We start from the raw sequence: 24,184 nt of genomic DNA on the forward strand, positions 1-24,184 counted from the left end.
TCAGGCCTGGGTGAAACGATCCTACCCAGTTTTTATTCATGCTGAAAGCAATGTGTGCCTGGAAAGGTGATGGCCACTTTTAGAATTTACTCCCAAAATATTGCAATTTACATTATCCTTGGATTTCAGTTCTCTACAGTTGTCCCTACAGAGAGAGAATGACTGCATTATGCTGCATTAGAGTGCTATCTTTCTGCTTTGACATGGGCACACCAGTGCTAATGTGTGAAACCCAAAATTTAAACACACACACAAATTGGCAACACCTTAATTTTATATGACAGTATGCACATAGCCATATTTTCATCTGTATTTTTATGGTGGAATTTGCAAATGACTATTGGGTTCACTATTTGTGCAGTTGTTAGTCTGGAGCTTTGAGTTTTTACTTTCAAAAACAGTATACACTTTGAAAAATTTCTGAAAATTAAAGTTGTTAAAATAATTTTTTTTTTTATACTTTAACCTTGTTCTAACCTGCATCAAGTTACAAAGTATTTGTGTTCACCCTTTCACAGGTGGAAATGCTAGAACGGAAATATGGAGGCCGTCTCATAACTAGACATGCTGCTCGTACTATACAAACAGCTTTTCGCCAGTATCAGATGAACAAAAACTTTGAGCGTCTCAGAAGTTCTATGTCTGAAAATCGTATGTCAAGACGCATTGTACTGTCCAATATGAGAATGCAGTTTTCCTTTGAAGGACCTGAGAAAGTCCACAGCTCTTACTTTGAAGGAAAACAAGTTTCTGTTACAAATGATGGGTCAAAGCTGGGATCCCTGGTTCAGTCGGAATGCAGTGACCTTGGAGAGTCAGCTACAATGAAGTCTCCAGCAGCATCTACTGATTTTGCTGATGCTATAACAGAACTGGAGGATGCTTTTTCCAGGCAAGTGAAATCCCTTGCAGAGTCCATTGATGACGCACTGAATTGCCGCAGTCTACATTCTGATGAAGTCCAGACTCCGGATCAAGTCAGAAGTCGTGAAATGGAAAGGGATACTTGTGGTCAAACTAAACCAGCGATTCACAATGTGGATCACAGGAAGCTTGATGAGATGACAGCGTCATACAGTGATGTTACGTTATATATTGATGAGGAAGAGTTATCTCCACCCCTTCCACTTTCCCAGTCAGTAGACAGGCCATCCAGCACAGAATCTGATTTGAGGCTCCGGTCCATGAACTCTTCTCAAGAGTACTGGTCCATGACCCACAAAGATGATAAAATAGACACTGATACGAGCTGCAGGAGTACCCCGTCACTGGAATGTCAGGAACAGAGGATGAGAATGGATCATCTACCACTGCTGACTATAGAGCCACCCAGTGACAGTTCAGTGGACTTGAGTGATCGCTCAGAGAGAGGCTCATTAAAGAGACAAAATGCATATGACCGAGGGATCACTAGTCAACAAGGAAGCCCGAAACACATCCCTCACAGTATCCCTGCCAAAATAATAACCCGAGAGGAACAGGAGGCAAGACATAGGGCTAGGCCTATAGATAGTCATTTAGCTATCAATGGCACAGCAAACAGGCAAAGCAAATCAGAGTCCGATTATTCTGATGGAGACAATGACAGCATCAACAGCACTTCCAACTCTAATGATACAATAAATTGCAGCTCAGAATCTTCTTCTAGAGACAGCCTAAGGGAGCAAACCTTGAGCAAGCAAACATACCACAAAGAAACTCGCAACAGCTGGGATTCCCCTGCCTTCAGTAACGATGTTATCAGGAAACGCCATTATAGGATTGGCCTGAATCTTTTTAACAAGTAAGTACAGTATTTCCTCCTTTTCTCTCCATGTTTGGTAGAAACATAGCCACTGAACCAGGAATATTTTTCTTGTCTCAGATAAGCGAGACTGGTGTTTGATACTGACTTTTCAGTGAAAAAATAAGCTGCTTGTGGTGACTGTTGTGTTAGAGTACTTACAAGTTGACATCTTCATAGTAAAACAGCTTCAGGGGAAAAGAAAAAATATAATTATGTGTATACATATATGGTAGTAAGCTATTGAAGAAGATGGATCGGATTCCTTTCTTGCTGGAAAATATGGTGGCTTAATCCTGATCCATTTTTGGTATTATAACAAATTCAGATTTCTTTCTGCCCTAATCACATAGGTATTGTAAAACATGTCATATGGGAATTAGCAATAACAAGCAATGCAAGATGAGCTTCCTGTTTAACACAGGCAGGGCCTGGAATTTGTTCAGTACATTTCATCAAGACTTTGATACTAAAAACCGATGCACTGAATATTATTACGCTAAATAAATATTTATTATTGATCATAAAATTATCATAAAATGTGTATTTCTGCCTATGACTGTTAATTTTCCCATGTATGGAGTTGTTTAAAATTTGTATTAAAAAGCTTTATCAAGTTTCTTTCTTTTATTGGACACTCCCATGTGCGTGTAAAAAACCATGAATATTACGATAGAGGGTAACAAATAATATACTACTCTGAACTCTCTATTCACATTATTGGAGTTACACAGATCTCATTAGAACTGTCATAATCTGAGGATAAGAACAGCTAGGTGGTTGGCATTAGAATTCCTAGTTTTTCTTCACTGCTTAGTTAATGCCTAGTGTGCCAATTTCCCTGCCCTAGAACAGATATCATTTACTTAAACCTTTCCTGGTACTAGCGCTTATAAAGCTCCTCAGAACACTTAGATGAAAGATGCTAAATGCCAGAATTTTTTTCCTATTCTTCTTTAAAATATTGTTGGCAGCTCACAGTGTTTGTATAAGTTTTTGACATTTTCTACAGAATACTTCAGGATTTCTCTATGAAATTTTTGTAGCTTCTGAAGAGCTAATGGTATTTCAGCATGCTGCCATAGACCTTGCTTCACAGTCTCCTACAGCTTGAATGAGTTCAGCCCTCCTTTTCAGCTAGCACTGCCGTGATTTATTTCGTTTGGATTAATAGGTCAGTGGTTCATCATATAATAATATGTTGTAACATTGTAGCTAATTAAAGCTTTTTGATGCCATCATGTGAGGCTGTGCGTTACAATACTGAGTATGGATGGGCCAGGTTTGGCCGTAAAAACTTTCAGGTTTGTTTTTTTAATCTTTGTAAAAAGTTAGTAAGCCTTTACAGAAGCAGCTTTTAACTTATTGGAAGTATGTAAGTAGTAGGATCTCTGCAGCTTTTACTGCTCATGAAGTAGACTGGGTAGGAAGATGTATCAATTGGGCTTTTTTAGAAGATTTGAAATCATTAACGTCCTTGGTGGGGAAGAAGGTGCCAGTACTGTTTGGCTGACATTTAAGAGACTTGGTGTTTGCTCGGTTTTTTTGCGCAGCAATTAAGCCGTAAGCAGTCAATGATCAGTGAACTTCAGGCTTGGTAATACAGTCTGAGTCAATTGCAGAAGGGTGTAAGAAAAAAGGTGAATGGAAAAAGTGCTCTAGCAGCACACAGCGATGAATGAGAGCGTTGGAAATTGTCAGATGCTTCTAGTCACATGCCATCTCAGTAGGAGGCTGAAAGTGAAAACTAAACACCAGAAATAGAGAAGAATAGAGACTGTTAAGTTTGAAACACATCTAAGTGATCTTGCTGCATGGACTTGAACAGAGATAAACCTCTTTTATATATTGATTGGTTGTAAGATGACTTGCAGTTTCTTAGCAGCGAGTTCTAAAAGCAGTATGCAGAACTCCAGGCAGCAGCGTGGTGGTCTTCTGCTGTATATGATTGTTTCATTCCCCCACCGCACTGTGTCTCCAGTATTGATACAGAACGGAAGATTCTCATTACCTTCTGCTGAGTCACTCTGATTCTACTGATAGACAGTCTCCATGTATCTCATGTATCTTGGTATTGATTATGGCTCTTCAAGTCCGCAGATGGTGACGTTTTCATTAATAACCTTATTTGCCCTCTGAGCAATGTCAAGTATTGAACCATCATAGAACGTGATAGTGCATGAATCTCTAAACTCTTTCGAAAAGGGAGCTGGGAAACTTCCAAAGCTTTATCCCTTAAAAAGTTCAGAAGGGAGACTCTTAGGAGTGTATCAGGTGGGATTACAAACTGCATTTTGTGAGGTAAGTGAAGCAGTAGAGACTGTTCAGGCATTTGCTGGGATTTACAAGTGATGATTTCTTCAAGATGAAGAATTCTTTTTCCTTTTAAATATGTGCTGTATGGGTGCATTAGTTTCAATTAACTTCTGAGCATTATGCTCATTCTTCTCATCACACAAAGTGTGTCATTGCATCTTGTGTGTCCAAATATGTTTTGAAAAGAAAGCCACATCCTAGAGGTCCATTTCCTTGGTGAAGACTGTTATTTCACATACAGGACACTGTAAAGGAGGATTGCCCAGCCTGGCTAGACATGGGCCAGGAAGGGGGTCTGCAGGTCAGGTGGCCTTTCTGCACATCAGTCCCGTCTTCGCAGTTTCTCTCTCATGACATGGCAAAAAGGCAACTGCGCAGCACCTCACGTGAGCAAGGGTCTGCCTACACATTCAGTTCCATATTGCAAACTGCTTGTGCTCCCTATCGTGTGACCAGATGTACACCCGCGATGTGAGGGGATACATTTTTAGTCTACTCTCTAGTGTTCAACTCAATGCAGCAGAGTCATTTTAGATGTCTTTTAACCACATGATCTTCCATGACACATTTATGATCATAAAATGAGGGAGTAGTACAAGTCTTGGCAGCGAGCTCCTGAGAGGATGTGCGCTCCACCCGTGCGGAAGGACTGTGCGCAGAACTGAAAGAAGTGGCTTTGAAGTTACCTATTACGAAAAGTCAAGTTTTTTCCCAAATGTCTGCATCTACCAGAGGAAATGTTAGGGCTGTCTTTTACTAGAAGTTCATGCTCATTTCATTGCATTTTTTAAATCTTCCTTGCATATTAAGATCCCAAACCTTAATTAACACCTAATCATGTCATTTCTTTCTGATACATGAAGCTTGGCTGAAATGCAAAGAATTTAGAACCTTAAAGAAGTGCAGGAATTATAGTAAACACTTCTGCTTTGTTCACTAGGAGTGGTGAAAGAATGAAGTTTTTAAAAGCATGGGAAGTCACTATCCTCACAGCTGAATTCAACAGATGCTTTATAATTTTTCTGGCTTTCCTATTATAATAATAATTTTCAGAAGCCAAAGTGCAGTTTTCTTACCAGAGGCTCTTTATTAAAATAGCTGGTTATGGGTGGAGTAAAAGTTGAGCACAGTTGGTGGTCTAGTTCACTTAATCACTACTATATGCACAACATTAGTAGCACAAAGGTCCTTGGAGAATGGAGAACATGGGACAGTAGACAAAAAACTATAGGTAATTGGAAACCATTTTTCTAGAAGTTTTATCACTAGGTGATCACAGAACTTGTTTCAAGCTGTAACTTGGCACTCAGTTTGGAACCTTAGTGTTGATTAAAGTAGTATACTTTTTTTAAAGATGTTTTGCAGTATCCACTATACTGGAATGTAAAGTATCCCCAACCGGAATGATTTCTGCCAAAGAAATTGCAACTAAGTACCAGCTTCTGTATATTCTCCTGGTTTTGAATGGCAGTAGTGATTTCACCCTGTCAATGGGCTGTCAGATTGTGTGTTACCATTCATTGCCTGCCGAAAGGAAGGATTGCAGGTGCGTGCTCAGAGTGCAAGGGCTCCCGGGGAAGCTTGGTGAGGCCAGCTGTGTTGAATTAGGCATTTTCTTCAGTGTAGTTTGAAAGGGATGTAGTCTGGGAGAAATTACACTAGAAACCATTCCTTCCTTATAGGCAGAAGGAAAACACTACCTAGAAAGGTTTATTTTGCAGGCTCCAAACCCTGCCAATGCAAATCCAGCCTTTGAGACTGGTTTGCTTATAAACAAGGCTTCAAGAGGGCTTTTGACTACTGCTTTAAAAAAAATAAAAAAGGGAAGGAAAAAAAAAAGTAAAAAAGGCTGTGATTTTATCCTCATGTTTGTTTTGACTGCAGGCTGGAAATACCAGGTTTACCAGTTACTGCAGCCCAATCCGGTAGGATTTTCAGGTTCCATTCTGCTACCGGTGCACTGATGGTTCTAACAGATTAAACAGGACGAATGGTTTAACCTCAGGAGTCTGAGGAAACATGTGCTGCCCTTGGGTCAACTTTGCAGTCAGTAGTAGCAGAGTTGTGTGTGTGTAGGAAGAAGTATATTGCCATATTCCCTTCTCTTGTGCCACTGTGATGGTGGCAGTAACTCTGGCTCCTCACCAAGTATTAGTGGCTACCAGGTATGTCTGTAGATACCACTGCCCTCCCTTACTCTTTCCTCAAACTGCAGCGACACACCCTCCTGGGCCATGTTGAATAGAGTACGGTGTAGCGATTATTCAGCATTCTTTTGGGCAGAGAGAACAAACACTTCCTCTATTAATAAAGTATTTTCAACAAAACTTGGGCAACGTTAGAGTGGTTTGAAAATTTGATGCGACTGTGCCTAAGTATTATAAAATATGGGAGATGAAAGTTTGTGCTTCTCAGACTCGTTTGTTAATCTAGCAGAGACTAGAGTCAGATTTACTGTCTCCTTTGGGGTATCAGATACTGGAAGACGCTGGCAATATTCCTGTGGCATCATGATTTCTTGCCGCGGGCGCCAGTCTTGCTGGGGCCAATTTGTAACTGCTGGTGAAGAGAGACTGTGAAGTACAGCTCCTGGGCCGCTTGCACCCTGCTGCTCTGCTTTTTATGCTGAGGGCTCTTCTTGTGTAGTGTTTTTTGAAGATTTTATGGCCTAATCTTGCATATACATCTTGGAGGTAAACAAATACAACTTTACATTGCTTGAACAGAGGCTAGGCTATAAATATTTTTACAATACATTTTCCCAGATGCCTTTCACCCCCCCACCCCCCCTTTTTGTCCTCTTTTGCTTCCTGGGAAGGGTAGTGACAGCTGGAAAACTGTTCCCCATGTGTCCTCAGTCCTTTACTGCGTACTGTTTTGAAGAGTTTTCTGTAGCTTCCTTTATAACGGGCTATTATCAAGGTTCCCACTATTCCAAAGTTCTCTCAAAGGATTTATTGACAGAGCTAAAAAGGCATGAGTGTCTGTTTGCATTATGCAGTGATGTATCACCCTTTGACCTGAAAGTCTTACCGGTTTCATTTGTTGCATGATGAGGACGAATTTATTCAAAATTTTAAAATTACTATTGATATGAATTGAATACTAATTCCAGGAGCAGACTTTCTTAAATATGTCTAGATTCCTTGGAATGTTAATTTAAGTATTTCTTTATTTTACTAAGCAGATATGAGAGGAATTTGCTGAGTGCCAGTGGGATTATACCAAATACAAAATTGAAGATTACAATTTCTAGAGAAATTCTTGTTGGAAATCTGAGGCACACAATAATAACATTTGTGAGAAGGCACATCTTGCATTTTCATGAAAGCAGCTTTAACTGTTCATCAGAGGTATACGGTTTCCATCATTTACATGTAGGTAGAGATTGAAGGTAATTTGGATTGCTAAGTAGTGTTACATTCAGAAAGTACTGCAAACTTTTTCTCTATTTGAAATCTTTAAAAGTTGCTAGATGTTATTAATTTTTTTTAAAAGAAGTTTTGCAAGTAGCCATTAGTTTAAATATTATAATAAGCTTACTAATCTGATGTTCCTCCATTTATACTAATCACATGCCTAATGAATTTCACTTAAGATGCTGAACCTACCTTCTGTATTGCTTTTAGTCAGGTCTCAGGGCATTCATTCAGCATTCTAATATCTGGTCTGAAAACATATATTTTTAGACTGTCCCCCTTAGAATTTTAAGATGAAAGCTTATTGGAAACCTTTCTAGTGATTTTTAGACTTTGTAAGTGCAGATTGATTAGGAGGGAGAAGGTGTAAATCAAACTAAGTTGGTTCTCTTTACCTTTGAACTAATTCTTTTATTTTGTCAGCTGATCTCTAGTATCTTTGCAAATCATATATCTTCTGTGATTTTTTGGAATGATTTCAAGAGAAAGAGGAAAGGGGAGGCAAGAGGCTTATTCAGGATTTCACAACAGAGCCATTTGCCATCCTCGTGTATAGCCTGAGAGGGACTTTACTGTTGTTACAACATCTGGACCGCAGATTATTCAGCCGCAGACAATTCCAACAAAAATTAAAATCAAAGCTCTCCATGTAGCTTGTCCTCTAACATGCTGGGGAGTTAGTAAGAAGAGAAGAATGTTCTTAGTATGACTCTCATTGTTTCTAAAAATGTTTAGCCCTAAGTGAAAACACCCAAAAAAAAAAAAAAAGTTCTGTGTGTTTTGCTTTACTCTGTGCGTGTTTTATTTTTTCTCCCTGAGGATCCATTTTTCCTCCTTTTTTTCCAAAATGAGTGCTTTGATTAGCATACATTATGTCCTGCCCATAAGGAACAGCTGAAGTGTATAACTGTGAGAATTCAACCAATAGTATATTTAAGCGCCGGTTTCGTATATGGTCACAAGGATTCCCTTTATTGCTATTAAAAGGGAGTATAAACTTTACCAAATGTTAAAAGCAAACATTTTTTTGCTTTTGAAAGGCTGCACTATGACTGTGCGCAAGCGTCCCTGGAACCCTGAAAGAGCCATTACCTCATCCTCTGCCGCCAGCTCCGCCTGCCCTTAAACATTCTGGGCACACGTCTCCCTCCTGCTGCTACGTGCCAGGAATCGGTAACTGCTTTGCTCTAACAATGCCTGGGTGCGTGCTCAGGATACAGCCAGTTATTAAAAAATGACCCTATGAATGGAGGAATTTGACTGGGTGAGCAGCTCCCAGACGACCATCTGATATGACTCTGGATGCCAGAATTTTAATTTCTTCCCTCTCCCCACAAATCTCAATTGACCAAATTTTGAGGATGAAAAATGTGACTAGCTGCCTTTGCAGGCATAGAGAGGACAGTTTGAATAGGGAGTTGGGAAGCTGCGTAGGAAGAAGAGTTAAGGAAAAGAAAACAGGGCACCAACTCTTTCCTCCTGTTTAACATTCACATCTTAACTACTGAATTGGGGTTGGGTGGATCTGTAAATGAAAAATCTGGAGATCTTCAAATGCTATTTTTGCATTGCCAGTTTCAAAGGTATTCCTTTGAAAGTAAACATGATTGTCAGTGTTTCCCATTTGCAGTCAGCGGAGTTGCAGAAATTGAAACTGAAGTGCTTCTGTTATGTGTAACTGGGGTGAGGGTGTGGAAAGAGAATTTAGGGCAGGGATACTTAGAAAATGTTAAGACAGCGACTGTTCCTCAATTTCAAGGACATAGTCATCAATGTCTCATTCCTGACTATAGTTGCATAAACGTGAAAGCAATAGTCGGCCCTGGCAAATAGTTCTGAGAGAGCCGGCAGGTTTCTCATGTATCTCATCTCAAAGTGGAGCATATTTTACTCTGCTGGCAGCTACAGACTCTTTTCCCTACTCTTTGAGAAATGCAGGGATGCAATGGGGTCAGAGGAGGTGAGAAAATCCTCGTAGAGTGTTTTGGTCCATTTATTTAACAAAAATATTTCCTTCTTTCTTGCAAGGAAGGAAGGAGCGGGGGAAAAAAAGCAGGCAGTCCCCTGCCAAGAGAAGGAATAACGAGGATCTACAAAATCTGCTATAGCGTGATGACTCAGGATTGTTTTTACTAGCCAGGACATGTCCAGCTACTGCATTGCAACTGCTTGGGGTGTGCCTTCTGATTCTCTTCACTGTGCCAGCTGCTTTGTTCCTCAAGGCTGATGCTTCTCATACGGAAAAATTGTATTTCTGAAATAGCTTTAAACTCTGTTTTTCCTCCTTTGTTAGAATAAGCCAGACTTTCTGCTTGGAGCCCTTAGCTGCCTTTTATACATTTTTTTAGGGTTTTGTAATTGGCTCTGATTCAGACGATAGTTTTCAGACAAGCCTAAACATTCAGTAGCAGTAATAATGTTTAGTGTATAATTCTCTAGCATTTTACCAGGAAATGGTGACATAAAGAAACTGATGGATCAGACAGAAAGTAATGGTAGAACTGTTTGGGTCAGTTACCCAATTTTGTGAAAACAGATCTCTACAGAGTTTCCTCTCTTTATTTTGCTCTGCTACTGAATAGAGCTGGGCACTGAGATCACTTCCTAGGAAATTCTTTTGTTAGTGACATGAGTATAAATTAACTTTCACTGAATGGAGATTACTTCAGGTAATTTGGTGTAATTGCAAGTAAGCTGTGACATTCACAGCTGCGGTGGTAGTTTTTTGGTTTGATCTTGAACGTACCTGAGAAGATCATTCAAAAGTGAGAAGACTAACATATAATTTAGTGGAGAGAAGTCTTCCCCGCTGTGGGGGAATCTGTAGGGCTCCTGCCCAAACAATGTGAGTAACTATCTCCCCATTTCCACGAGATGCAGAGAAGCTGTGAGAAATGTGCTGCTTTTTGGCTTATTTTCCTGACCCAGAGACTCTTTCTTGTAATTACCAGAAGATGCAATTTACACCTAGTTTTTCTTTCTCTTCATTAAACATTTGTGTAACATGAAGACGACACAGATCAGGCTTCCCAGGCAGTTTCTCTTAGTTTTTTTCCCTTTCAGTCCCTTTCTTGCGTTGTTGCTTAGTAGAGTGAACTCTCAAGTTGTTTTGGCACTAGTTTTGGTAGTTTTTTAACGATGTTGGGTTTTTTAATTCTTTCCCAGAAGGTTTAAAATAGGCATAGTGATTCTCTTAGCTTCGTTGTGGCAGCAGTAGGATATTCAGCAAAAGTGAAGGAAGAAGTACAACCATAGAAATAAAATTTAGCTGTCTGCCAAACTAAGGAGAATGTTCAATTAGCTTGTTATTGCCAACTTGGCTACTTAAAAATACTTCTTAAATGTTTCTAAGAAGAGTCTTAGATTCTTGATGTTAAATATCCATCCCTGGATTTTAATGTTAAACTGATGCTTAGTTTTGTGACAACTGTAAATATTTTCAAAATGGGATCTCTAGTATCAAAGGCAAGGAAGATTATTTTCTTTTAACAGAGGGCTGGCATCATAGCTGCATTAAATTCTCCACCCCCAACATGAAAAGATTTCTTTGGCACGTTTGTGACCTGTTTCTGTTTGCAGTGTTGACAGCCTCTGAGAAATGTTTGTAGGTCTGGTTTGCTTGTTTGCTAGATTCTCTCAACTTACGATCCTTTCAGTGTAGCGCATGTTTGTGTGCCTAAGCGTGGGCAAGAAACCAAAAAGCATCGATGGTGCCTTCAGAAATACTGAAGTTCTTTCTAGATGTTTCACCAAAGTTCTCATTTTTGGTCAGGCTAGCTTTATCCCCCTTGCCTCATGGCTGTAAGAACAGTATGTTTGTGGTTATTTACCTTGTGTGAACAAACCCTTAGTTTACCTCAAAAGATACTTTTGGTGTTGCTGGGTATTGGAAATCTAGACTTGGGCAAGCTGCTTTGTGTGCTCATTTGTTTATTAATGCTTCCATTTCACAGCTCTGTTATTGTCTGAGCATCTAAAAGGAAATACAAAGATCTAATGTGGGTTTGGATACCTGTAAGCTTTACATGTTTAGCAAGTCAAAATAGGGAAGGCTTTATACACCTTTGTACTGTGGTTTTGTTGAATGTTTCTTTTCGAGGTGGTGCTTGGTATTCTTTTCTCCTGTTAGCCAGCGTGGACATAGGTACTTGATCTGCACTGTGGCTCAGTGAGTAGGAATGAGAGCAGAGAGTGATGCCAGCGCTGGCACTGCCACTGACGTGCTCCCCTAACTCTGCAGCGCTCACACTTAATGTGTTCCTTTTGCAGTATGTCTAGTAGATAACAGTAAATGCTAAGTTTGTGCTCAGCTCTTTCTTACCATCTAGAATCTGACTAGCAGCTTTTCCTGTACCAAATTCACTTTTTGAATTCACTGCGCTGTTTTTGTAAAAATAGTATTTCCTATAATTTCAAAGATAACATTTTGAATGTCTAGGTAATACAGAGCCTTATTTCCCAGGTACCGCTAACCTTTGGAATCTGGTGTTACTTTATGTCCAACGACAGCGTAAGGTGGTGTGTTTCTAACCGTGTTTCCTTTTGTGGCTTGAACAGAAAGCTGTGCATCTGTCCCTGCTCCTGAGCTACCTGCGGGGTTGTGGGAGCACAGTTGTTGACAGCTGAAGTCAGTCAGCAGATGCTGTTATCCTTCCATCTTCAAAGGAGGAGCTGTTTCAGACCGTGGCTCTCCTGCTTTCTCACATTCTGGCAGGTCTTGAGCACCTATGAAAACAGGAAATGTCAAACCAGGGACTGAAGTTACGTGATTTTGACAGTCCATATTTAGTAATTCATGGAGCTTTAGGGCTGGTTTTTTATCACTGGCAATCCAGATTTTCTGCAACAGCTACTTGGTGATTATCTTTGCAGGCTGATGGTATTCTCACGTGGTGTAAATGATTGTCATGACACGTATCCTAAAGCTGCCTGTCAGTGATTCCTCTGACCAGGTGAAAGTTAATTGAGACAAATGATGATACATTCAGAATTATAGATCTGGATCGCTGCTGTCCTTACTAATTTGCTCATGGCAATAGAAATACTAGGAATGCAGTGTTTTTCTAAAGATTCTTATATACATGTAGGTTTTAGTCTAATGAAAAAAAAATCTTTTTTTTTTTTTTCTTTCTATATATCCCTAACTTGGACAAGGGACTCTCAGGAATGTACCGGCTTTAATATTATTACCCTATTTATTGTCTTTTCAACCCCATACTCCAAAGCAGAGCTCATTCTTAGGAGAGTCTCGTACATCCCTTACATTAGCAAAACTCCTAAACATACTGACCTTTTTGTGACGTTTCGAGACTTTTCCAGATTCAACCTGCGTAGCTTTTAAAAGACAACTCCTCCTCAGCTTCACAAGCTATAAAACCCCAACAAACCACCACTCTAATGAGATCTACACAAATGTCAGCAAGTTATATGAACTTCCACTGAATTTACGCTTTCAGTGCTGCATATAGAACTTGCTGAGTAAATAAGCCATCTCCTTTCAGTTAGTATTAGGCCTGGGAAGGAAAGGGGTAGTACCAACTAGGGGAAACAGCAGTGATGTGCAGGGATTTACTAGTGCCTTGGCTTTTGAGGGAGTAGGTTTTTAGTGGGGTCTTTTCGCTCTTTTTTTTTCTTTGTTTTTGTTAACTGTTGTCTGTGTGTGATTTTGCACTCTTTATTCCTGGATATTGCTTCCTCTTAAAGATGTCCGTTTCTAAAAATTGCTGCAGGATCCAACCTGTCTTCAGAAACACCCAATACAACATTTTTACTGGATATGACCAGTACTTTCTAATAAAATATGCTTAATAAAATATACTGGTTTGATCTGTTATTTTGAAGTTTGCATTACTTTCTAAGTAAAACTAAGATGTTTTTCCCCTAAAAGTCGCTTTAAACCATCCTAAAGGTCTTCTTATTAATGAGTTTCTGGCACATTCCTTAGACCTGTATGCAACATCTGAGAATCTTACGTAAATATGTTTTTGCACATCTTTTTGTGCTAGTTATTTTTTTTCCTTCCTTTCAGTAGATTCCTTTGATTTGTTTTGGTGGGGGTTTTTTTTGAGCTAGAAGATATTTTTAAGCTTTATTTTTGAAGCAATCCTGTAGAGAACTTTTCTTATTTATCTATATATATCATCAGCTATGTAAGGTGCTAGCTTTAGAGTGTGTATTTTGATATTAGTTAATGTATTCAAATCTGAAAATAAATGCTCTGCTTATGCAGCTTCCACGATTGCTATTTATAGACTTCTCATCTTCCCTGTTATTGGTAGGTGTAATTAACAAGCCATCACTGGGAATTTTCCTAATCACAAAAGACTCTTAGTTGTAAGTACAAAACGATCTATGCTTAATTCTGAGTAGACAGAAATGAGGATAAGTTATGTCAGGTGTCCTATCTCGTGTTAAATCCGTGACCCTTTCATGTCCCACTTCCTTCTGCGTCCGGTCATACACTTTAGGCAAATTAGGGTTTGGTGAAAAAGAAAGTTTGTCCCATTTAAAACAACTGGTTTTGCAGGCAGTAGAATCCCCGTTTGTTTGTGTTGTCTTTTAAAACTTGCCCTCCCAGAAACCCTGTCAGCTACCTGGTGGTTTTTGCCTTTCATTGGGAAGGAGCAAATGAGTCTCAGGTAGTTTGCTGATAGTCAACGCCACAACCTACATGTCTTCCTGGTGCATTTAAGTGGCAATTTCTTCATACTTAGTAATATTTGAAATTTGTGATGTTGAGGATGAATTAAATTTCCATGAACCTGTTCAGTTCTTTAATTTCTTTGAATTTGAAAAAAACAAAAAATATTGCTTGTGTTTAAAGACAGAGAAGGAAGGCACCCTTGTGTACATTTTTCTCTTAACCTATTGTTAGCTTCACTTTTTAAGTAGAATTTCTTTGGAAGTACAACACTTCCGAATGCTCTTACAAAGTCACAATTTTCTATTAAGTACTTTTCCTGTTGAATAAGATAGTGTCACACCTGGTGCAGGGTGGGAGGGAGCCGCAATAAACCCCCCTGAACCTCCCTAGCTTGCAAGGTGATTAAAAAATAAAAAGGGAGCGTGTTCTTCCAGTAAGCTGTTTGATAAAATTTAGTTCATATTAAATTCAATTTCTTGGTCAAGAGTGTTGAATGAATTCAGGGTTTCAGATCATCAAAAAGAGAAATATGAAGAAATTTTGTCAGCAAGCTAGACTTCCAGACCAGAAACCAACATTAGCATTTATGAGCTGAATGGGAAGCTAGGGAGATACCCATTGGACAGAAACTTATTTTATTTAGAACTTTATTTTGCATATTTCCATTTAACCCCTTAACCTTCAGAGTTCTCCTGTGAGCCGAATAGTATTCATTTTGGTAACAGGAAAACTGAAAACATTGTCGGCTGCCTTGCTCAAGGAGTGACACCCTAACAACTACAGAGTGGTACCACCTGCCTCTGGCTGCTTGTCCTTTATGCCATCCTTCAGAATATACTCTGTTGTAGGCTGTCATTACTTGGGGTGAGGTTCCAAAGGACCACCTGAAGCTATAGGTTCTGTCATTAAGAACAATTATCCTGCTAATGCTTGCTCTAAGAAATCCTTTATCCCCCTTGTAGTGATGACTATCAGAACCTTCAACGAAAGATCAAAGTAAAATTAGGGAAAGTTACAGTCTCTTCTCAACACCTAGCAGAAATTCTCTGGAGAAGCCCTGTAGTTCTTGAGTTGGTTCTTTCTAGCAGTAGCTCTGGGCCAGGTTAGGCTGGGTGCTGGGCTGCTGGCTGGGGCCAGCCCACAAGCAGCTCCTCAGTTGAGATCAGTCATATGCTCTAGGCTTACGGTTCTTTTTTTAGGACAGAACAAAGTTAAGAGTTTTTAGAGGACAGATTTCATAGTAGTATGATACAATTTTACTGATCTTTAGTTGGTGAATTTGTGGATAAGGCTATGAATTACAAAGAAAGTTTCTTCACCGTGGAAATGACTCTTACAGGGTTGTTACTCTGAAGTTTATGCCACCGCTACTAAAGTTTAATTTATCAAGTACGGAAAGAGTAGTCTTCATTCTTACAGTTCAGTGTTTTCAGGTACTATTTGCATGTAATAACAGTTCAGAGTTTACATTGCTTCCGTGTTACAACTTTTGTAACAAATTAAGACTGCTTTCTGATAATCCTAGGCTGCAAAACTTCCTGATGCTTCACTTCAGCATGAAGAAAGTATCGATGGGAAAAAATGATTTTAAATGTTCAGGCTTATGGGGGTAGTAAGAATTCAAGTTGTAATAAGTAATGATCCAGCATTTTCTATATCTCAAGTAAAGGTGATCTTTGAATCAAGCTGTGCTTTTTTATAGTATTCTTTGTTTTCTGTTTTGACGATTGCTGGAAAGGAACTCTCCTGGGTTTGTATCACTCCGGATTTTGTGGACAAATGTCGCTCACTTACAAGGGGGATGGAGAAAACTATTCCTGTTTTTGTTGGGTACTGTGAATTTAAATTCAGAAAGCTTAAGAATTCTGAAATTCAACTCAAAAGCATGTGAACATAGTAGTATCATTACTTGCAGGAAAACCAGTCCTTTCTGAGTACGAAGGAGATTCATTTTCCAAGATTATATTTAGAAGATGACCATATGTGTAACCTTATTTCAGATGAAAAGAGCCACAAAGCCTGATCCAAGAAATTGAGATTTGAGAACTCCCTTATGATTAAATTATATATATTGCTTTAATCTGTCTAACTCTTAATAGGGTATTAAGTGTATAATAGTGTAATGTAAAAGGAGAACTGAATGGTGATGTGTTTAGTAATGTTATTTGCAATTAAAAACCCTGAGGAATGGTTATGGTTGTGTGATCAACCTTGTATAAAAATAGTACGGTCACCTTGTCCTTTGGAATTGATTTTGCATGCCTTAAAGGAAATATCTTTCAGGTCATCCAGCATGCTGCAAATCATTCACTCTTACAGGTGGACTTTATATTATAATTCCTTACAAAATGGTGATGGAATTACTGGTTCTGTAAAGATAGCCCTTTAATATCTTTAAAAGAAATTGTGGTTGTCTGTTGTGTCACGCTGCTGGAAGAAACAGTGCACAGTAAGTGCTGTGAGGAAAATTTTACATCACTTTAAAACATAAGCAGCATTTGCCTTTAAAAGCAGTAGATATTATTGCCAGAAACCAATTCTATCACCAACCCTCCTCCCCAACACATGCTTCTTAATATTTTAAAATGAGTAGCTTTGGCTTGCTTTGTTTTTAGATCTGAAAGTGGTTACAGCTAAGTCTGAAGGTGATGTATAAAGAGATGTAAAATACTCCAGAAACGATGAAGGTGCTTGTCTGAGGAGGGGAATCTGGGGCAATGGGTGTGTTTAAGGGCAAGGAAAAAATAATCTAAATTAGATGGGAGCTCCACTATTTTTAATTGCTTCTTTTTGCATGACTGACTTTATTTTTTCCCCCTTATTTCTTGTATTCTCAGCTTGCAAGTTATACCTCCTCAGATGTTTTTGTTCAATAAGTTTAACTTTTGACAGCAGGGGGGTCAGGGGTGTTCTTTGCTTCTCGTTTGTCATCAGAAGCTTTTCAGTTCAGTTTCTGGAAGGTACTTCCCTCCCAGCAGCAGGAGCATTTAGTAGCTGATGTTGGGCTTGTCTTTTGCATTGACAGGTGTTTTGACTTTCATGCCTGAAGCTGCTTGTGCATAAAGCTTCGCTTTGGGAAAGATTATGGAGCAGAGAAATGTGTAATAACAGGCACGGAGGTGTTTCAAAGCTAGTAAGCTATTAACAGTGAACAGCATGTTCTACGGGATGGTCATATTTATCCTGAAACTATACTAGCCCATACTATCAGTGAGTTAGTCAAAAGTAACTGGCAGAATCGTAAAATTGTAATCAGATGCCTTCAGGTCCAATGGAAGAAAATTAACAGTTTTGTATTCTTGTTTCCCCTCAGAAAACCTGAAAAAGGAGTCCAGTACCTAATTGAGCGAGGTTTTGTGCCAGACACTCCAGTCGGTGTTGCCCACTTTCTCCTGCAGCGGAAAGGTCTCAGCAGACAGATGATTGGAGAATTTCTAGGAAATCGACAAAAACAGTTCAACCGGGATGTGTTAGAGTGAGTATTGTGTGTGGGGAGGAGGTAAGCGTGGTTTAATGTGCAAGTAAGATGTATCATCGAGGTAGAGGTAGTAATGGTCTCTGAATGTTTTGTGCTTGTTCTGAAGGAGAGGAAAACCAGACTCTAAGGGTTAAGAAAGCAAGCACGCACATGAGCAAATATTTATTTCTTTAAGTTACTGTTTCTGTTATTGATTCAGCAAGATACTTATAAGGATTTATATTGTCTGTACTTGCCTACATTTACTCTAAATTTATGTTTTAATTTCATTGGTGCTAGAGTATGTTATTTCAAAGTCTTTTTCCTTCCTCAGGCTCTCTAATAATTTACTGAATGAAACAAAATAATATTATATGCAACATAAGGCTTCATCAGTAACAGAACATGAAAATAATTATTATAGCCAAATGGTTCAGATGTTAGATAAACAGGGATTTCAGTGTGTACAGGCATATGCTGACAAGATCTATACAAACTGTTCTTTTCCAAAAGATTAGATAAACAAAAACTGTTCTAAAACCCGAAGAAATTCAAAGCAGAAAATTAGACTTTTAACAGCGTGGTCATAAATTTCTAAACCTTATATACAGAGTAGACCAAAAAAGAAGTTGCTTTATTTTAAGAGGGTGTTCATTTTCATTTTGTAAACTGGAGAGGGACTGTTTACAAGGGCAGGGAGTGACAGGACAAGGAGGGGATAGCCTGAAGCTGAAGGAGGGGAGACTTGGATTAGGTATAGGGAAGAAATTGTTCCCTGTGAGGGAACTGGTGAGGCCCTGGCACGAGTTGCCCAGAGCAGCTGTGGCTGCCCCGGCTCCCTGGCAGTGTTCAAGGCCAGGCTGGATGGGGCTTTGGGCAACCTGGGCTGGTGGAGGGTGTCCCTGCCCATGGCAGGGGGTGGAACTGGATGGGCTTTAAGGTCCCAGAGGTACCAGTCTAGGATTTAATACATGCATTCTCTTGGGGGTTTCTTGGGGTTTTTTGGCATCTGATATACTGACCTGTAAACATCAATACATCTTAGTCCAGTTTTGTTCAAGGAATTGTATATAAAAAAAATGCAGTTAGTTGTTTAACAAAACTGCTGAGAATTAAAGCAAAAATCCCCACATCTTGCCCACAAAGGAAGACTAGGAGAAATTGTGACTGCAGCTTTTAATCAGAGTATAATAAAAGCTATGCTGAAATTTGCATTGGTTTATAGTTGCAGTCTTTCTTCAGGCCTGAATGTTGATACATTATATTGATACCATAATATTGATCCATCACAAAAAATTTAAGGCTATGTTATCATGAAATAAAGTGTCTGCCCACACCTTATATTTTCTTTGCATATTTTTTATAGAGTGCTCTCACTGACTTCATACTGCAAAGATGTTGGTCACGTTCCCTACAGTCATCCTGATCTTACTCTTATGCTGTCAGAACTTACATATCTCAAATTGCAAGCTTGAACACTGTATTTGTACAGTGCTCATTTGTAATGGTGTGCCTAAAACCATAGGCCTAGTTTTTAGAAGTCGTCTCTTTCTTTCCTACGCCTTATTAAAGGCTGCCACCTTATAGTCCAATACCCAGCGGAAAGCAACGGAAGAGGCTGTGTAGCAAAGCATGCAGCTAGCCTTACAATACAGAGTAATAGAATATGGCTTGATTTAGATGCAATCCCTATTCAGCATGAGTCATTACTAGCTACTTGTAATGATCATCTGGATTTTGCAATTATGAGTCAGACTAGGCTGAAGACTTTTCCAAAGAGTCCATATTTTCTAATGTCTTAAAAGAAAACAGTACAGGTCCAGGACGAGATGACTTCTAATCTTAGATGATTCATTTTGTGGTCTTCAACGAATTGTTTGCTCTCACCCTCTCAAAGAGGCTAGCAGAATATGGGGAAGTGGAAGGGTGTGTGTCTGCTAAGCCAGATGCTGTATCTGTGATGAGATGAAAGAGAAAGGCCATCATCACTTACCTACAACCCTACAACAATCCTTCTACTGAAATTAATCCATTCTTAAATAAGCTGTTTCAGCTATGCTTTGGGGTGAGGAACACCCTGTAAACAGTGTGGTTCTCTTGATAGTGTTCTGAACCTTGTTTGCAAATAGGAACAAGGTATCTTTTCTTAAAAAGAGAAAATAGAATAGCATTGCATCTTAAATAGCACATTTACAGATTGGAGGTAGATTTTGTTGAACTGATAATAACTCCAGGTTGTTACATAGAAAAGATATTTTAACTGATATCCTTTTTGTGTTACACAGTTTAATTTCAAGTTACTTGCTTTGATTTGTGTTCAAGTTTCCCAGATCCTGTAAATTAGGCTGTTTTAACTGTTTGAAATCTTCTTTACACTGGAGCTTAGAAAATATTCAAGAGAGTAGCCTAAGTTTTTGACCAAGAGCTGCATTCTGGGCCTACTGTAGTTGCTACGTGGTGGTAGCTGAAGTGTAAAGGCAGTATTTGGGTGGCGTGAGGCTGGCGTAGCTGGCATTGATGTTCTTGCCCTGGCCAGCATTTGGGGCACATCAGACGCGCTTCCTGGAGCACTGCTGTTCTGCAGTGAGCCTCAGCCTTCTCTTTCTGCCTGACCAAGGAGTGCTTGGTGTAATAGAGATGTAGCTGAGGATCTGACCCTCTACTTTGCATTAGAAAACAAAAGTACAGTCACCCAAAGGAGTAAAATAAAACCATCACAAAGACCACTGTTAAAAGTGAGAGGGGAGGTATGACATTCTGTTGCTCTGTGTGGGACTCCGTCATTTCACTCCGTTACACTACACAGTTACGTGCAAGAGTACAGCAAGTGGTACAGTAGAGAACCAAGGCAGGTGTAGCTGCGCTGACCCAGCAAATGGTATGGTCCACTCTTCTTGCCTAAATTTCCTAGAGAGGTGGTAAGCGGGGGATAGTTCCCGGGAAGAAGTTTCAGTTATCTGCCTCCCTAGCAGTGGTGAAGCTTAGCTGCCTCTTCCTTTTACCTGCCTGGGAGGTGTAACTCTAATAGTGAAGATGTGATCATTCAGCACAGGCTTATTCACCCAGAGTATGTACGTACTCAAAATCACCCCCAGTGACTAAAGTCCATTTAATCATGTTCTCTTTATCATTATGATCATGATATTATTATCAAGGATTATAATTTTTTTAACTATTGTTAACAAAAACCGAACAAGTGTATCTGATCTTACTTACTTTCATGTTTTGATTTGCTGTAATGACCCAGCTAAAACAACTTGTTCCCTTTTTTATCATTACATAGCCACTAGAAAAGTTTTGTTTACTATTTTGAAACATTTGCAGCAAAGTACTGGTTCCAGTTAAGAACACTGACCATGGCTGTATATCTGCTGTCTCCACAGTTCATGTAAAAGATTTTTTAAGACCCCTCCCAATTATATTGTTGGCCATGCATGTTTCTGGAGGTCTTTCTCGCTCTAATTACTTCATTTTGACTCCAGCATGTCTGCACATGTGCTTTACACCTTTGAAGGAGAAAAGTTTTTGAAAGTGTTACAGAACTTACAATAGGTGGGAAGACTGTGAACATTATTGCAGAACTGATAATAGGTTTTTAGGTGTGGGTTGGAAAGGGCGTGAGAAATACCAAGCCTCTTTGTTTCCTTGCACTTCTGCATAAAGGGAAAAATATTCAAGACAAAGTGAATAAATTGCTTTGATATTAATCTGTTAGCTATAATGGTACTAGAAGAAAAATGTGAGCTACTCTAATTTGTCATTGTATAGCTATACATTTAAGAACAGGCTTTTAAAACTGGATTGTGCTTTCTTCTGTGGTTTCTGCGTTACAGTGCTGTTATTTGCAGTGATTCATGTCTGGTTATTTAAAAACTAAAAGCTAAGTTTAAAGGAAGGAAATTTATAAGCTTCTGTTTTTAAAGTAGTCTTTAAACAAAGTATTAGAATGACATAGTTCATGATGTTGATTATATTAAACTAGTTCTTTTTTTATATTTTGTCAGCGCTGTGTTTTCAGAGCAAGAAAGTAATTATTTCTCCATAAATGTTAACTGAAAGACATGGCAAATGATGGGGAGATGAGAATTAGAGTAAGAGAGTATCCAAACAAGATTAATTTTTTTTTCTCCATATGTAAGAACATTCCTACACACAGAGTCATTTGGTACAGATTATTGTGCTTGCTGCAGGCTGTTTGAGATTTGATATTTTGAGCAGTATAAACTATGTATTATTATTATAGGTATTGTAATAATTGATTGGCCTGGAAGCACAAAGCCAATAATTATTCTTGGCAATGATGTGTCACTTATATTGGTCAGATATTTGTCATTCCAGCAGCTCTTCTGTTAAAAAAAAAAAAAAAAGGACCTGCTTACGTGTACGCATTGTCATTGATCTATTATTTGCAATCCTTCCTTCACAGCTTACCTACAATTATTGTAATTGCTGCTGAATGTTTCAAAAAACTCCATGAATCTCTATAAGAGATGGAAAATCACAAGGTTCTTTTGGTCTCAAAATCTTACCTTTGGTACTGCATTGTTAGAAATTGAAACGGCAATATGTTTTTATCCTAGCTGTGTTGTGGATGAGATGGACTTCTCAACAATGGAACTGGATGAAGCACTCAGGAAATTTCAGGCTCATATCCGCGTTCAAGGAGAAGCCCAGAAAGTCGAACGGCTCATTGAAGCTTTTAGGTATGATGCTGAAATAAGTTATTCAGTCACCAGAAACCTGCTGTTATCTAATGGTCAGACTGGAGAACTGGGGAAGTTGAGTCTGTCTAAGTTATTGCCCTGCTTGTTTGCACTGTCCTTGTGAGCAACATACAGTTTCAAATGCAGCATGTCGTTTGTGGTGGTTTTGCTAAGGTTGAAATAGGAAGTTTTATTTGCTGGTGCTGTTCATGTATGTCATTTATATTAATGTAGCGAGGTTTATCAATTAAAAGTTCTTTCTGGCATCAGTTGAAAAGAAATTCAAGGATCTTTTAATGTCTCTAACAATTTCCATATAATAGTTTGTATAAGAGGAATTGTAAGACTGTTCCCATTTTAGAGTTTATGTGCTCTCAACCTTTCATTAAGCATTTCAACAATACCAGAATAAAGAGCATTAACTTACTAACACAAGCATACTTTATCCAGGGCAGGATGAGATGTAGATCATCCTGTGGCAGTAATCTAACATCAATGCTGTATTCTTACCTGGTCTCAGTAGGTATTACTCACTGAAAAAAAATGAAATACTGAAGTTCTTGTAGCTCAGAATCTGTACTAAGAAGTGAAGTTACAGTGGTAGCAGAAAACTAAAGCCTTCCACATTCTAGGATTGGCTAATAAAAATATGTGGACGGAAATCTAAAGATATGTATGGAACGCAAATAATAGCCTGCTCAGCCTCTGGAATGTAGCAGTTGGTTTATTTGGTGGAATTAGAATAGTGATTCATAGTTCTGACAGCTTCCCCTCTTTGCTTTTTTACAGCCAACGATACTGTATCTGCAATCCAGGTGTTGTGAGACAATTTAGAAATCCTGATACCATCTTCATTCTAGCTTTTGCCATCATACTGTTAAACACAGATATGTACAGCCCAAACGTGAAACCAGAACGCAAAATGAAGCTAGAAGATTTTGTCAAGAATCTAAGGGGTAAGCAAACTCTAACCACGGTGGTCATGAAAGCTTTTCCCTGTAACTGTCACTGGAGGGACACCATGTGTCTTCTGGGAAAAAGACAAAATACAGGATGCTTGATTCTGGTTTTACCTGACTTCTAAAACTACTGTCACTTTTACAGGCTTTAGTTATTTCTGAAACAGTGAAAACAGAACTAAGCATATAGTATTTTGTTGTTTTTATCTTGTCTGTCTTGAGTCGATGTATTGTCAGGCCCTTTTATTCCCAGTTCTTTCAGTGTAGCTGAAAAGTGACCGTTACCTTGTGTTCAGAATTCTTCAGTACCTCAATTTTTTAGATATAATTGGAATTTGCCACACTTACACCCTTCACCAAGCCAAAGGGCAACTCATAAAAGCAACAACTTGTATGCATGTGAATGAAGGAATGAATAAATTCTGTTGCAAAGAATGTGTGTGTGTGTGTGTCTGTTTATAGGTATATAAATCTTCGTATAGTGTCACGGCATGTTGCAGACTATTCCTGAGAGGAGGAATGCGATTTCTAGATAGTGAATTACACCACTACACTGCAGCATAAGCTTACTAAGGAGTTCTTACAGAGATGCTGTCTTCATAGTTTACAGTGTGTGATTTCTCCACAGCAACCAATGTATTACAGGGGATATCAGATCTCTATTCTGAAAAAAGTTAAACAAGTATGGTCTCTTACATATTTTAGAGTTTTATTCTAAAAGGAAATCTCTTTCCCTCCCTAGTTTCAAAAATATAAACTACTTATTCTCATTAAGTAGACATGCAGAGGAGACAGAGCCACTGTCTCTTTGGTTTTGTTAGAGAGGTACAAACCTGGGACCTGAAGCAACACAACAGCTTTCCACATTCTTAAGAGATGCAGATTAATGACTTTGCTAGAAACT

At 38.9% G+C, this 24,184-nt stretch overlaps 1 protein-coding gene across 22 annotated transcripts in view; it reads left to right on the forward strand.

Moving 5' to 3' along the window:
• The window catches only part of IQSEC1 (IQ motif and Sec7 domain ArfGEF 1), a 337,175-nt gene that overhangs the window by 290,750 nt on the left and 22,241 nt on the right, over positions 1–24,184 (forward strand). For all 22 annotated transcript variants that reach the window (XM_075762678.1, XM_075762694.1, XM_075762679.1 and 19 more), the window contains 4 exons: positions 519–1,783; positions 17,475–17,636; positions 22,199–22,321; positions 23,111–23,277. In XM_075762678.1, the coding sequence (XP_075618793.1) occupies positions 519–1,783; positions 17,475–17,636; positions 22,199–22,321; positions 23,111–23,277 (1,717 nt within the window). The remainder of the gene's footprint in view (positions 1–518; positions 1,784–17,474; positions 17,637–22,198; positions 22,322–23,110; positions 23,278–24,184) is intronic.

This window comes from Balearica regulorum, chromosome 10 (genome assembly GCF_011004875.1).
Source record: "Balearica regulorum gibbericeps isolate bBalReg1 chromosome 10, bBalReg1.pri, whole genome shotgun sequence".
Classification (NCBI taxonomy): domain Eukaryota; kingdom Metazoa; phylum Chordata; class Aves; order Gruiformes; family Gruidae; genus Balearica; species Balearica regulorum.